Source organism: Lithobates pipiens, unplaced genomic scaffold (assembly GCF_037356315.1).
Source record: "Lithobates pipiens isolate NorthernLeopardFrog02 unplaced genomic scaffold, aLitPip1_a1.2 Scaffold_22, whole genome shotgun sequence".
NCBI classification, from domain to species: Eukaryota; Metazoa; Chordata; class Amphibia; order Anura; family Ranidae; genus Lithobates; species Lithobates pipiens.
The window spans coordinates 15,770,299-15,786,720 of NW_027507784.1; the positions used below are offsets into that span (position 1 = coordinate 15,770,299).

The 16,422-nt window shown below is 43.5% G+C and overlaps 1 protein-coding gene across 2 annotated transcripts in view; it reads left to right on the forward strand.

Annotated features, from left to right (window-relative positions):
• LOC143923342 (kinesin-like protein KIF13A) overlaps positions 1-16,422 on the forward strand; it is a 511,776-nt gene that overhangs the window by 26,586 nt on the left and 468,768 nt on the right. Inside the window, exons 6-8 of one of the 2 annotated variants that reach the window (XM_077446953.1) lie at positions 2,764-3,043; positions 5,093-5,299; positions 5,388-5,917. In XM_077446953.1, coding sequence (XP_077303079.1) covers positions 2,764-3,043; positions 5,093-5,299; positions 5,388-5,398 — 498 coding nt within the window. In that variant the 3' untranslated portion in view covers positions 5,399-5,917. Of the gene's footprint in view, positions 1-2,763; positions 3,044-5,092; positions 5,300-5,387; positions 5,918-16,422 lie in introns of those variants that run through there. The other variant, XM_077446954.1, reaches the window with a different exon arrangement.

Sequence of the window (16,422 nt, forward strand, 5' to 3'; positions counted from 1 at the left end):
AAATATTTATCACATCTCCAGCTAATACCACTAAAGCCTCATACACACGATAGGACTTTGTACAAACTTTCCCTTGGATTTTTGTACAAAGGGCGTCGGCCGTGAACTTGTATTGCATACACACGGCAGGACTTTTTCAGCCAACTCTTACCAAATCATGTGGTTTTTCTGCTCTTTACCGCCACCTTTGGTCAACTTCTGTATTGTTGTCTGATCTTTTGCATTGGTTCTGAGCATGCCTGTTTGTACTTTGTACAAAAGTCCTATGGTTTTCTGTACACACGATCAGACTTTGCTCCATCAGACTTTTGTTGCCAGAAAGTTTGTCTGTTCACACAGCCAACAAAAGTCCGATGAAAACCAAAAAAGTTTGTCCGATGGAGCGTACACACGGTCGGATGTTGCTCCAAAACAGCTAATTTGCATGTTTGTTGTCAAAAAGTCTGATCGTGTGTATGGGCCTTTAGACATGTTGCCCTATGATTGGCTGGGCCTATAAATATTTATCACATCTCCAGCTAACACCACTAAGCCCTTGTACACACGGTCGGAGAATCTGTGGGAATGTGTCCTATCGGACCGTGACGTCAGATAATCCGACTGTGTGGTATGCATCGGATTGATTCCGTCCGAATCTCCGTCTGACCCAATTTTCCAACATGTTGGAAATATTTCCCGACCAACTGGGCCGGACGGACCTAATCCGATCATGTGTAGAGCATTTTCATCGGACCAAGTGCCACGCATGCTCAGATCAAATTCCTACATCAAAGCTATTGGCTACTAGCCTGAATGTAGTCCCGTCATAACGAAATTATGTCATCACGTTCTGAAAGATCGGATTTTTCGCCAACTTGGCCCGACCGTGTGTATGCAACAGTTTAGGACAAGATCCGACGGATTTGGTTGCCAAAATCTCCGACCGTGTGTACGTGGGCTGAGACATGCTAGCCTGTGATTGGCTGGGCCTATAAATATTTATCACATCTCCAGCTAACACCACTAAGACATGCTAGCCTGTGATTGGCTGAGACTATAAATATTTAGAACAGACTATTGGGGGGTGCTGAGCGGCAGTTGGCAACAAACAGTAACAAAATGAGTTTAGAAACACTCCAGAAATGAAGGAATAATGACCCTAGCTGTCATTTCAGATCACAAAAATATTAAAGCAGTAGCTATAATATTATCAAATCCTTCCACCTGGAGGACCTAAAACCTAACAGGCTCAAGGCAATGTGCTATTTCTGTGTAATCAGCAGAAATCTTCTAAAAAAATTGTCCCCTCTGATGTGTTGCACGTGCAACCAAAGGAAAGGCCAACCCCCCCCTTGTGTCTGGGATGGGGAATCACCGCTTAAGAGGTCATAGGGTTCTGCTCAGTTTAAAGCGACCCAAGGCCTACTCCCAAAACACACAAAACTGTTTTTAACACAGGCACGGCCACTGGAAAAGAGCTCCTTCCCTAGGACAAACCTCAACAAACATAGGTCTTCTTCTGGTTCCCTCTACACAAAATTCTTAGGATTTTTTTATCCTATTTAACCCCGGCAGAGCCCATGAGTGTAGACTTCGTCTCTAACTTTGCCCTTTCCTAGGACAGAATGAACACCGGGTCCCACTGCAGGAACAGAGCCCACTCAGATGCTAAGTTTCTCTCTTTCTCTTCATCTGAGCAGCACCCAGCAGAAGAATGTCCAGTCAGGCTTGGTTAACTTTACTTTCCGAATTTGGCTAACAATCATTCTAGTAAGAAATGGTGACCAATTATTCCCTTCTCCAGCAAAGAAGAAATCTAACCCTTTTTAGGTGGCAAAGATTATTGTTTCTTCAAATATCCTGGTGCTCAATTAGTTCCCATAAATAGGGTGTTTTCGCTAATTCTTCCTGCCACTCTCAGTCCCAAGGGTATTTCATCCCCAAGTGGTATTTACAGCCCAAGACACAGTATGTTTTCCTGCTTATTTTGATAGGGAATACCTGTCTACATTTTCCAAGAGCAATACTCTACTCCTTGACCTCCGTTGTCTACCTTAGTCCAATTGCTTGGACTCCTCCCTAAGTCCAAATGACTGGCCCACCGGCCAGGACCTAAGAGGCAGGACCCACACTTTAGGTGACCTGATCCTATTACACACTAACTTCATGTCTATAAGTGCTCCTGTTATCCATTCAGCATATAGCAGAGAACACATCCTGCATTGATTGAACCTGAGAACAAGACAAAGCCAAAATAAAACTCCAGGAATAGTAGTAACCAGAACAGAATGAGTGATGCCAACACAACGACTGCCCTTGTACACACGGTCGTACATTCCGACAACCAAATCCATAGGATTTTGTCCATAACTGTTGCATACAAGCGGTCAGACAAAGTTGTCGGAAATCTGATCGTTCAGAATGTGATGACGTTATTTCAGTACGACGGGACTACCATCAGGCTAGTAGCCAATAGCTTTGATGTAGGAATTTGATCTGAGCATGCGTGGCATTTTGTCCGATCGGAATTCTCTACACGTGATTGGAGTATGTCCGATCGGAGCATTTTATCGGAAAATTTTACCAACAAGTTGGAAAACTTGGTCCGTCGGATACTCCGACGGAAACAGTCCGATGGAGACCACACACAGTCGGAATATCCAACAAAACGGTCCGATCGGACACATTCCGTCGGAATCTCCGACCGTGTGTACAAGGGCTAAAACATACAGTATCTGTAGCCGTCACCTGTTAACGTTTTTGCCATTTATTTCCCATCTGCAGTTTCACGTGAAGAAAGTTGAGGTTGGGATCTTCTCCAGATCGAGTGAGAGGGATTATTCCTGGTTGGTGGACCTGCTGAGATCAGCAGATTTCTGCGGTTGGGTTCAAAGTGTCACCCCGTGTTATATATCTAATAATGGATTCCAGAGGTTCAAACATGATGTGTCTCGGTGCACGTTTGGTATTTTGTATCACACAAAGAATTGGGGAAGAGTCAATGTGACCGATGTGAATGAATCTCTGTATGACGAGGAGCTGCAACATCTTCATGACCGGCTTGGTAAGAGAAGATGTCATCATTATCATTATATTATAAGGATCACATAAAGTAAGCCTGTTTTTTTCTTTACATAACATATTTTTGATGTTTTAGAAAATATACTAGACATAAAGGAAATGCATAAAACAATACGCTATTAACCATACATAAGGAGATAGGTAAAACCAAGACCATTAAAGTTTACCAACATCCTATCATTTATAGGATTGTGTAAGACAATGTTAATTCAGGGGGGTGTCCCTTTGCCCCTGGGGATCAAGATTTTTTTTTCAGTGCTTGAGCGAATTGGATTACAATTTATATGTTTTTTAGTTTGTTTTTTTTTTGTCCCCCATTTGGTCAACTGAGGGTGTACATTTTTAAAAGGGTTGTAAAGGTTTTTTTTTCATTTTCTAAATAGGTTCCTTTAAGCTAGTGCATTGTTGGTTCACTTACCTTCGATTTCCCTTCTAAATGTTTTTTTTCTTTGTTTTCTTTGTCTGAATTTCTCACTTCCTGTTCCTCCTCAGTAAGCTGTTCTGGCTGACTAACCACCACTCAGATGATGGTGTGAAGTTTACTGAGGAGAAACAGGAAGTGAGATATTCAGATAAGGAAAAAAAAACATTTAGAAGGGAAATCGAAGGAAAAGGTAAGTGAACCAACAATGCACTAGCTTAAAGGAACCTATGTAGAAAATAAAAAACGAACCTTTACAACCCCTTTAAGGATGCATGATTTATTTATTTATTATTATTCATCCTTTAGTTATGTTGATAGACATATATTTTTTCTTAACCTGACTAATAATGCGTAGGATTACGCCAGAATAATTATATTGAATATTTAAAGTATATATAATCCTCAACAATGAACTTCTCTTATTTTCTCCCCTTTGGTCTGTTTAATATACATTGAAAACAGTTTGTTATATCTTTTTTGATAAGTGCAAAAATTAAAACCTGTTGATCCACCCAGAAAGTTCTTCAGCCAATGCATCTGCCGGCCCTGCACACTTAAGCCTCATACACACGATAGGACTTTGTACAAACTTTCCCTTGGATTTTTGTACAAAGGGCATTGGCTGTGAACTTGTATTGCATACACACAGCAGGACTTTTTCAGACAACTTTCACCAAATCATGTGGTTTTTCTGCTCTTTACCGCCACCTTTGGTCAACTTCTGTATTGTTGTCTGATCTTTTGCATTCGTTCTGAGCATGGCCTGTTTGCACTTTGTACAAAAGTCCTATGGTTTTCTGTACACACGATCAGACTTTGCTCCATCGGACTTTTGTTGCCAGAAAGTTTGTCCGTTCACACAGCCAACAAAAGTCCGATGAAAACCAAAAAAGTTTGTCTGATGGAGCGTACACACGGTCGGATGTTGCTCCAAAACAGCTAATTTGCATGTTTGTTGTCAAAAAGTCTGATCGTGTGTATGGGCCTTTAGAAGGTAGCATTGTTTCCAGATATCTCTGAAGCCTACAGAGCACCTCCCCCTATGTTATGGAGGTGATAGAACACAGTACAGCGAGTGAATGATGTTAAAGGGGTTATAAACCCTCAAAGTTTTTCACCTTCATGCATCATTAAGGTGAAAAACCTTCTGTAGTGCAGCAGCCCCCCAGAGCCCCCCTTTTACTTACCTGAACCCAATTGTTCCAGCAATGGGGGCGAGCACAGCAGCTCCAGCCACTGTCTCGGGTCCTCATTGGATAGATTGATAGGAGTAAAGCCATTGGTTCCTGCTGCTGTCAATCAAATCCATTGACGCGGTAGATGGGGGGGGGGCAAGGCCAAGTCCTGCTGTCTGTGTCAATGGACGCAGAGGCAGGACTCGGGAGCACACACGCACGGGTGTCCCCTTGGAATACGGTTCTTCGAGGGGGAACTTGATTCGGGGAAGAGCCAGGAGCACCGCTGGGGGAACCTGGAAGAGGAGGATTGAGGGCCACTCTGTGCAAAGCCTTTGCACAGAGGAGGCAAGTATAATATGTTTGTTATTTAAAATAAAATAAAATAAACTTTACAACACCTTTAACAAGACTTTTTGGTTTGTGTCTACAGGAAAGGACAATGTGATTGTGGTGATCGATGATATGAATGAAGTCCATGATCTGGAGAAGAACAGGGTCCTGGAGAACCAGCCCAGTATCCGGGGGCTCGCCCAGGATCTGTTCCTGTTTAGTCATAATGAAAAAATGGCAAAGTCTGATCAACGACACAAGTCAAATCTCAAGAGAAAAATGGCACACCTGGAATCCATAATAAAAGGCAAGATTTTTGAAGAGGACTTTTTGTATACCTTTGCTTTGCAGAGAGATATCTCATTTACATACAATAACTTTTTTTTTTCATCAAGGTAATCTTTAATAATGAAGAACAGAGTTCTTTCAATTTTTAAGTTTCATACAGCAAGAATTGAACGCGTACAGTGGGAGAAGAACAAAAAGAAGGTCATCTTCAACCCATCTGCTTCGAAAGGAGTCAATGGCCACTTCCAATATGATCTTAAAATGCTGCAACATATTATACAGTGTTATGACATGGGGAAGGCGACAAAATCAGAAGAGTTGTATGTGAGATATACATAGAATGTTATTCCTGTACAAATCATTGGTAAGACCTCATCTGGAACATCCAGTTTAGTTTTGGGCACCAGTTCTCAAAAGGGATATCGGGGAACTGGAGAAAGTCCAGAGAAGGGCAACCAAACTGATAAGAGGCACGGAGGAGCTCAGCTATGAGGAAAGATTAGAGGAGCTTAATGTATTCTCTATTGAGAAGAGGAGATTAAGGGGGGATATGATCTCCATGTATAAATACATAAGAGGAATATGATCTCCATGTATAAATATATAAGGGGGGAATATGATTTCCATGTATAAATATATAACGGGGGATATGATTTCCATGTATAAATATATAAGGGGGATATGATCTCCATGTATAAATACATAAGGGGGGATATGATGACCATGTGTAAATAAATGAGGGGGATATGATCACCATGTATAAATACATAAGGGGGATATGATCACGATGTATAAATACATAAGGGGGATATGATCTCCATGTATAAATACATAAGGGGGGATATGATCTCCATGTAAAAATACATAAGGGGGGATATGATCTCCATGTATAAATACATAAGGGGGGATATGATCTCCATGTATAAATACATAAGGGGGGATATGATCTCCATGTATAAATACATAAGGGGGGATATGATCTCCATGTATAAATACATAAGGGGGGATATGATCTCCATGTATAAATACATAAGGGGGGATATGATCTCCATGTATAAATACATAAGGGGGGATATGATCTCCATGTAAAAATACATAAGGGGGGATATGATCTCCATGTAAAAATACATAAGGGGGGGGGGAATGTGATCTCCATGTATAAATACATAAGGGGGGATATGATCTCCATGTATAAATACATAAGGGGGGGATATGATCTCCATGTATAAATACATAAGGGGGGGATATGATCTCCATGTATAAATACATAAGGGGCCCATATAGTGAACTTGGTGTTGAGTTATTCACTTTCAGGTCATTACAGAGGACAAAGGAGCATTATTTACGTCTGGAGAAAAAGAGATTTAACTTCCACACATAGAAAGACTTTTTCACAGTAATGCCCCGTACACACGATCGGAAATTCCACCAGCAAAAGTCCAATTTGAGCTTTTGGCCGGAAATTCCAACCGTGTGTAGGCTCCATCTGACTTTTGCTGGTGGAATTCCCGCCAGCAAAGATTGAGAGCAGGTTCTCAATTCTTCGGTCGAAAAAAGTTGCGATTGGAAATTCTGATCGTCTGTACCAATTCCAATGAGCAAAATTCCTACGCATGCTCGGAAACAATTTGACGCATGCTCGGAAGCATTGAACTTAATTTTCTCGGCTCGCCGTAGTGTTGTACGTCACCGGCGTTCTTGATGGTGGAAAGTTCAGAGAACCTTGGTGTGACCCCTGTGTAGGCAAGCCAAGCTTGAGTGGAATTCCGTCGGAAGAACCATCCAAGTTTTTTCCGACGGAAAATCCGCTCGCGTGTACGGGTGCAGAAGAGCTCTGAAAATTTGGAATATACTCCCTCAAAAACTGGTTCTGTCCAGATCAGTAGAATTGTTTAAAAAAAGAGTTGGATGCATTACTAAATGTACAAAATATAACTGGATACTAACATTTATAGGTAAAAACATCAGAGGTAGTTGATCCAGGGAAAATCTAACGGGGAATCAGAAGGAATTCATTTTTTCCCCCACTGGCGCAAATCGGATCAAGCTTTATTGGGATTTTTTTGGCCTTCCTGTGGATTAGCTGTAGGTATAGCATTGTGTATATGGAGATTTTATATATAGTTTGTTTCTACTGTTTGACGTAGATAGACTAGTGTCTCTTTTCAACCTAATCATGTAATATATAATAAAGGATTGTTTTTTATAATTAAAAATATAGTGTTGTTCTTGTAATATATGGTAGTGCCATCCTTCTATCCAATTTTAATCATAACATCAAGGAGTCTTTGCATGACTAAGGCAGGGACTACAAGCTCAGGGTCACTGAGCCACCTTCCCCAGATCTTCTTATATTTGTGAGAGATAATAGAAAAAAAGAACATCTATATGGGAAAAAAAATGTAAGTATGTACTGTATAGTACATACCCAATGGGCTACTAGGAAAGATGACAATCACTGGTAGTCAGTGCTACTACAGTTTAGCCACAACCTTCCAGGTCCTGTGAATTGTGGTCAATAACCATTCTCTGATTGGATAAAGTAGAAATAATGATGTCCCTTCCTCTCCACTTCTTCCAATCAGAGAATGCCTTGCTGAATCTTCTTTTTTTTTTTATGATTATAAGGCATTCTTGATTGGAAGAAGTGGGGAGAATGGGTGGTGAAACCCTTTCAGGGTATCTCACCAAAAATGAATTTATTGTTGCAGGGGATGCTTAAAATCTAACTTGTATCTCAGTGCAGGCTTCTGGGAAAATCAGTGAGCCAATCACACAAGTAGGAAATTACATTTCTGGGGGGGTTTATCATACACCAACTGTATACAGAACGCCGGAAGGTTGCCATATTGCATTGAGTTTTATAGAAAATAATAACGACTAGAAAGGGAATTTCTCATAACATTGAATTATGGCTTGTGTAGAAATTATTATTTTTATTTTTTTTTGCTATAAATTTTCCCCTCGAAAGTGGAGTTATCATTCAACCACCTCAATACTGGGCACTTTCACTCTCTTCCTACCCAGGCCAATTTTCAGCTTTCAGCGCTGTCACTCTTTGAATGGCAACACTGTACCCATATGACATTTTTATCATTTTTTCCCCACACAAATAGAGCTTTCTTTTGGTGATATTTAATCACCACTGGGTTTTTTTTGCTCTACAAATAAAAAAAGACTGTAAATTTTGAAAAAAATATTTTTTTTAGTCTCTGTTATAAAATGTTGCAAATTAGTAGTTTTTCTTCATAAATTGTGACCAATATTTATACTGCTACATAGCTTTGGTAAAAATAACACATATCGGTGTTAATTAGTTGGTCTTTGTAAAAGTTATAGAGTCTACAAGCTATGGTATCAATCATTACCTCATATACTGAAGACCTATCTCATTTCTTGAGACACTAACAAGCCAGGAAAGTACAAATATTCCCCAAATGATCCCTTTGGAAAGTAGACAGTCCAAGGTATTTAGTAAGAGGCATGGTGAGTCTTTTGAAGTTGTAATTTTTTTCCCACAATTCTTTGTAGAATTAAGAAATTATATATTTTATTTTTCACAAAAATGTCATATTAACAAGTTAGTTCTCGAACACGGTATAGGCATACTTGCAGTTGCACCCCAAAATATAATCTGCTACTCCTCCTGAGTATGGCGATACCGCATGTGTGAGACTTTTTCACAGCCTGACCACATGCAGAGGCCCAACATCCAAGGAGCACCTTCAGCCATTATCTACTTCAGCCTTTCTCAACCTTTTCAACACAGAGGACCCTTGAAATAGTTCTTCTGGTCTTGGGGAACCCCCGCTAAAAATTAGAAATCTACAACTCATGATACATTAGTGTGATGGTCAGTGGGAAGAATGGTCCTTACACTTGTGGTCATTGGGAAGAAAACGATCAATGGTGTCGGTGGGAACTTATCCGAGAGGCAGAAATTGCCCAATGCTGAAGGAACCCCTACAACCTTTGGAGGAACCCTAGGGTTCCACGGAACCCTGGTTGAGAATCACTGATCTACTTTAAGGCCTTGTACACACGGTTTGATGGATGACCGAGCATCAGATTTTTGTCAAAAGGGCGTGTGCAAGATTTTGTCTAGCGTACCAACTATCCTAACATAGTGACGTATTATGAGAGTGTAAAGAGGAAGTTAATTTCTCGAGCATCACCCTTTGGGCCCCTTCTCCTAATTTCATGTTAGTAGAAGTTTAGTGAATGCTGATTCGCCATTTTCAGATCATACAAAACAAAATACGTTTGGCATAACTACATCAGTATCACCGGCAAAGCAGCTTCATTATTATCCCAGTAAAGAAAATGAGAATTTTGACATTTCATCAATTGCCACGTCACGATTGTCAATTTCAAATTATGAACAGTAGTTTACAAGACCAAACTCTTCCCAGTCGTTCCTTGATTCCAAGCATGCGTGTTTGTACTTTCTACTTTTTTGTGATGAATTTCACATCAGACAAAAATGTTATATCCTTGCACATCCAGCTTTTGTCTGATGTAAAAGTCAAATTGTCTGTCGAATGTACCGTACTAACCGATCTGAAAATTCGTTGACAGCTTGTCTTCAGACTTTTCCCTTCTGATTTTCGCACCATGCGTACGAGGCCTAAGACCACGTCTTTTGCTGATGCTTTTTGTTTACAAGTAAATATCTTTTATTTTTTTCTAGAAAATTACTTAGAACTCCCAAACATTATATATTTTTGTAGCAAAGGCCATAGAGAATAAAATGATGTGTTTTTCTAGTTTTTATGTCACACGATATTGGCCCAGCAGTTTTTCGAACGTATAATTACACAGCTGATGTAACTTTACTGGAGAAACTGTGACATTACACACCAATATGAACAATGTCGGGCAGCACAGTGGTGTAGTGGTTAGCACTCTCACCTAGTAGTAAAAAGGGTCACTGGTTCGAATGCCAACCACGACACTACCTGCCTGGAGTTTGCATGTTCTCCCTGTGCCTGCATGGGTTTCCTCTCTGTACTCTAGTTTCCTCCCACACTCCAAAGACATGGAGGTAGGTTAATTGGCTTCTGTCCAAAATTGGCCCTAGTATATGAATGGGGACCTTGGATTGTGGGCTCCTTGAGGGTAGGGACTGATGTGAGTGTGCAATGTACAGGGATGGGGACAATTGTAGACACTCACTCAGGTTGAACTGGATGGACTGGTGTCTTTATTCAACCTTACTAACTATGTAACTGTAACAATGCCTAGGCATACCTCCATGAGGTGACAGAACATTCTGGTATGTTCCATGATTTGGATGTCCTTCAGAAACCCTGATGTCTTTCGGAAACCCTGATGTCTTCAGCAGACTGCAAGGAGCTGCAGTCCCGATACCAAGAGGCAACCAAGACTCCTGGACCTTAGCCTTCCCCCTTTTTCATAGCACAGGTGGGCTGGCTGGGACCAAAAAGCCCTTCTTGCCCTTGGCCAACCTCTAACTCACTGAACCAACCATGACACAACCTGCCTACAAGCACCCTGTCCACCTATAACTCCTGCCAGTAGAGTGCTACCATCATTCCCTGAATAGGAAGGGGGGGGGGGGGCAATAAAGGCTGTCACTGAAAAATATTACATCCCTACATGTATAACTTTAAAGTACTGTAGCCAAAGCTTAGAGCCCCAAATAACTTGCATCAAAGTGAAAAGTCTTATAGTTAATTGTATTAGAAATTCTTTTAGATAGTTTGAGAAAAGCATGTCCCTCACCAACATGCTGCAGAGAAGGACCCTTGTTCTTTGTGTGAAAGCAGTGGTCTCTCTGCAGAGTTCTGACGTGCCTGTGATCGGGGCCTACTGTCCCTGCTTGTGAGGGTACCTTTCACCGTGCACATGCTCACCTGGAACCAGACGGAGCCATGTCCATGTGAAAGTCGAACATTATGGCAGTACCCCAGCTTAGAGATGAGCTGTACACTGTGCACAGTTGTTAATTACACAGAGTCCCTCTGTAAAAGTGCTGACCCGTGTTACTACACACCTTGTTTGTTAAATGTTGCATTTACTTTAGGAGGGACGCTCAAGAGCCTATGCCCTCCAGTCCAGGGTATCTCTGCCACCTCACTCCGAGGAGCAGAATTGGGTCTCGCCATGCACCTAGCGTGGACCTCATATGTGCACTCACTTCAGCTCTCCTGTACCAGGCGGCTTGGTATATTGAGTCTCCATACTACAGGTTCAGCCCCAGTTACTTTGGAGGAACCAACCGCTAGGGAGGGAGCCAGATCACTGACCCCCCCTTGCCGCTGAAGGACCTGTCACCTACGCCAGGTACCACGCTTTCTGAGCACTTGCTTAAACACTCCTCACCAGTTCTTGGCTACCTGTGGCAGCTGCTCTCCAGTTCTCCTGCTGAGTAAATGCTTTTTAGTGGCCTCACATAAGTCATAATCTACCATGCATCCCCTTGGATAACTTCAGTCCAGGCTTTCAAACAGTTAAGAACTAGATGTAGCACCACCCCCGCAGGGGCTGCAGATGACTGGTTCCCCTACTCCCACACAGCTAGGCGACAAGCCTTTTCCACTCTCGTCCATACACAAGAAACAGTGTTTGAGCTTGGTTTTTGTAGTTTTATTAGGGGTAATAACTTTGATGGGGAATAGAAATGATGGCTTGACTGCAACAAAACCAGACATTCTTTCCTCAATATGTACACACTCCAGACCTGGAGATGGAAAAGCCCCTTAAGGACTAGGGACTCTCAGTCCCTTAGAAGGTAGCACAATGTGTTGTAGATTGCATACAGGAGTATCTCCAGCCCCACATTAGACACTGATCCCAGGTCTACTGCCTGCCTGCAGGAACTACCAGCCCCCCTGGCTGCTTTTTCACCAGCCTACCCTGCTACTCCAAAGATCTCCCAGGACAAGGGATAGGAAAAAATGAACACAATAAGCAAAATTTTGTCTTCCAGAAAGGCTTGCCACGTTTGGCAGTCTTTCCCCTTCTGACTCTCTGGGTGTGCTGATGTACTCACACTGTCCTCCTTGCTCTTGTTGCTCCTTTGGCAAGATTCCTTTCAAACCGCATTGGTGTTAGGATCCTCCCAAGCCAGCCCGAGCTCCAGCCAGAGGCAGAGCCCCCCCCCCCAGACCAGAGGTTCCCATCCAAGGCCACCAACAGTCTTCTCAGCACTCCATCTTCCATGCTCTGTCAGATTGGATGGAGAGCGTCTGTGAACAGCAATTATCAAGTCTTGCCACAGATTCTCAATGGGATTTAGGTCTGGTCTGTGACTAGGCCATTCTAACACATGAATATGCTTTGATCTAAACCATTCCATTGTAGCTCTGGCTGTATGTTTCGGGTCGTTGTCCTACTGGAAGGTGAACCTCTGCCCCGGTCTCAAGTCTTTTGCAGACTCTAACATGTTTTCTTCTAAGATTGTCCTGTATTTGCCCTATATTTCTGAAGTCATACCTCAGAAGTTTAGCGAGAGATGATGGATGTCTGAGGCGGTCCGAGAGCGAAGGTTGGGCTGTCTGCCCTATATATTGTCCTATCTGCTGATATCCACTGGTCTGAATACTCCCTGAAGATTGAGCCTTTGCTGTGAGCCTGAACCATCCCTGGTACCTCACAAAAGCCTGATTGAACTCCAATAGGTGTACACCTAATGAGTCAATCGTTCCAGTAAGCGATTGGTGACTTTGGTGGTGGATCTTCTATCAATTTTCATTAATTATGTGACACTTACAGTCATATATATGATTGTTTCATACACCTGAATTTTATTTTTATTTATTTTTTTTTCTTTTCACTGGACTACTTTTTGGTTTATCGATATTAGGACCTACATTGGTCCCCATATTTTCACTTATGGACATTTATTTATTTTTGTAAATTTTTCATTAGATTAGCATGAGGCCTTAAGACGCCATAAGTGGCCATATCTTATTCCATTCAGGCATTGTGAAGGAAAAGGTAATACATCACACAAGCGGATGGGAACACAGAAGAGAAAACAGAAAAAGATGGTGCAATAACTAAAGTAGCCACAAGATGGCAGTATATTAACCAACTATACAGGGGCCAAATAAACAATGGTTTAGGAAATTTTTATAAATCATTTCACAGTATTTGAACATAAACCATGACTATGCATTGTATTATTTTTTTCTCACAACAAATATAACAGCACATTAGCATAGCTCCCAACTCTCCCTGATTTGGAGGGACTATCCCTGATTTCGAGCAATGTCCCTCTGTCCCTATTTATGTCCCTCTGTCCCTCATTCCTTCTCATTTGTCCCTCATTTTGGTCTAATCTATATAGTTGTATATAAAATGCACTTGTTATGTTTAAAAAAGGGTTTTCCGGAGCTAAACCTTCCATCCAAATTCTAAGTTGCTGCATTTGTAAATTTTAAAAGTCAATATAAAGGAATAAGGCGTTCACACTGACTGAATAAGGCGTTCACACTGTTTAATACCGCGTACACACGATCAGACTATTTGGTGGACTTAGTCCGGCGGACAAACCTCTGGACTTTGAAGCGAAGGTTCGCTGGACTTTGCGAACGAGCGGACCTGCCCACACATGACTGGACTTTTCCGTCAGACTAGGTGCAGAGGGCAAACCACCGGACTATGGCCGGACTTTTGAAATGAACGGACTTGCCCACACACTGAGGAAAGTCCGTTCATTTTGAATGAGGCTCCAGGTAGATGGGACTAGCGAAGGAAGTCAATGTCGCCACCTCCATCGGCGAAATTGACACCTCACTGGCTCTGTAACCTGGTATGGACTTAAAGGGGAAGCCCTACGCCGGAAAAACGGCGTGGGGGTCCCCCCCAAGGTCCATTTCAAACCCTTATCTGAGCACGCAGCCCGGCCGGTCAGGAAAGGGCGTGGGGATGAGCGAGCGCCCCCTCCTGAGCCATACTGGGCCGCGTGCCCTCAACACCCCAAAGCACCCCCACCCCAAAGCACCTTGTCCCCATGTTGATGAGGACAAGGGCCTCTTCCCGACAACCCTGGCCGTTGGTTGTCGGGGTCTGTGGGCGGGAGGCTTATCGGAAACCGAGAGTCCCCTTTAATAAGGGGGCCCCCAGATATACTGCAGCAGTCCTTCATCGGTATAGGGACTGACGTACAGTCTGCTAATCACTAGTGATGGACGAACTTCCGACGGGACGTTTCGCGAACGCGAAATGCGAACGGACCCAAACGTTCGCGAAACAGAACGTTCGCCGCGGGCCCCATTGACTTCAATGGGAGGCGAACTTTGCAAACCTTCATGTCGAATTTGCGGCCACGTGGTAATTATTAGGGGGTAAAACGTAGTCCCACCATCTGGACAATGACATAATACATGTATGAGGTGAATTTGGGATCGATAACTACAAGCATTTTTATTTTATTTGGGAAATTGTTCTAACAATTCAGGACTATGGAGCTAATGAAGGCAATGGAGGAGAGGGAAGGTCAGGGACCAGGGTAGGCAAAGAAGAGGGTGCAGGAGATGATCACCAGCAGCGTGACATACCGGAATGACACATGCACCGTGATAGAGGCATCTGACAGCAGCACCGTAATACAGAGCACTGACAGCAGCACCGTGACATACAGCGCTGACAGCAGCACCGTGACATACAGCGCTGACAGCAGCACCGTGACATACAGCGCTGACAGCAGCACCGTGACATACAGCGCTGACAGCAGCACCGTGACATACAGCGCTGACAGCAGCACCGTGACATACAGCGCTGACAGCAGCACCGTGACATACAGCGCTGACAGCAGCACCGTAAGCAGCCCCAGGAGGAAGTCAGCACAGCACAGGGATGGTGTGATCCCCTCATAATAAGAACCCCCAGGAGGAAGTCAGCACAGCACAGGGATAGTGTGATCCCTTCATAATAAGAACCCCCAGGAGGAAGTCAGCACAGCACAGGGATATCATAAGCAGCCCCAGTAGAAATATGACACCGCTCAACCTCTTCAAAGAGGAGGGTAGGGGCATATAGTACGGTGTGCTTTTTTGGGTCAAGGAAGTGAGCCAAATGAATTAAGAAGGTCTGTGTGCTTGATTAAAAAAATAGTTTATAGACATATACATGGTCTACTGGTCACATGTGTTGAATTCCTCCGAGATCCATGCCTCATTCATTTTTAGAAATGTGAGGTAGTTAACACTGTGGTGAGCTAGGCGAGTACGCTTATCGGTCACAATCCCCCCTGCTGCGCTGAACGTCCTTTCGGACAGGACACTGGATGAGGGGCAAGCCAACAGTTCGATTGCAAATTGGGCAAGCTCTGGCCAGAGGTCAAGCCTGCCCACCCAGTAGTCTAGGGGTTCATCACTCCTCAGAGCGTCCACATCGGCCGTTAACCCAATGTAGTCGGACACCTGACGGTCTAGGCGTTCCCTGATGCTGGATCCGGATGACACCTGTCGATGGGTCGGCTGAAAGAATGACCTCATATCCGAAGTCACCAACACATCTTCAAACCGGCCTCTTCTTGCAGGCGCTGTTGGATTGGTACCCGCAAATCCTTCTCTGGGAGTGGGAATTGCTCCTCTGCCAGCGCACGCAAAAGCAGAATGCAGCATTTCTCGAAGCAAGGCCTGGAAGTGCTGCATTCTGACAGCCCTCTGCGACGGCGGTAACATTTCCGCCATTTTGTGTTTGTACCGGGGGTCTAAGTACGTTGCCACCCAGTACTGGTCCTTGACCCTCATGCTTTTTATACGGGGGTCCCTATTAAAACACTGGAGCATGAAGGCCCCCATTTGCACTAAAGTGGAAGCGGTGTGGTGGCCTGGCTCCTGCTCATCATCCAGGATAATGTCGTCCTCTTCATTCTCCTCTCCCCATCCACGCACAACAGGGATCCCAGAAAGGTTTAAAGCATGCTCTTCTTGCTCCTGCTCATCCGCCCCGGCACCATCCTCCTCTGACTCCTCATCAGACTCCTGTTGTTGACTTGTCTCAGATAGAGTAGCCCCCCCTGGGAATTCATCCAGCATTGCGACTTCCTCATCTTCCCGCTCCTGCTCCTCCACAGCCTGATCAATGACACGACGCAATGCACGCTCCAGAAAGAAGGCATAAGGTACCATGTCACTGATGGCGCCATGGCTGCGACTGACCAGTTTG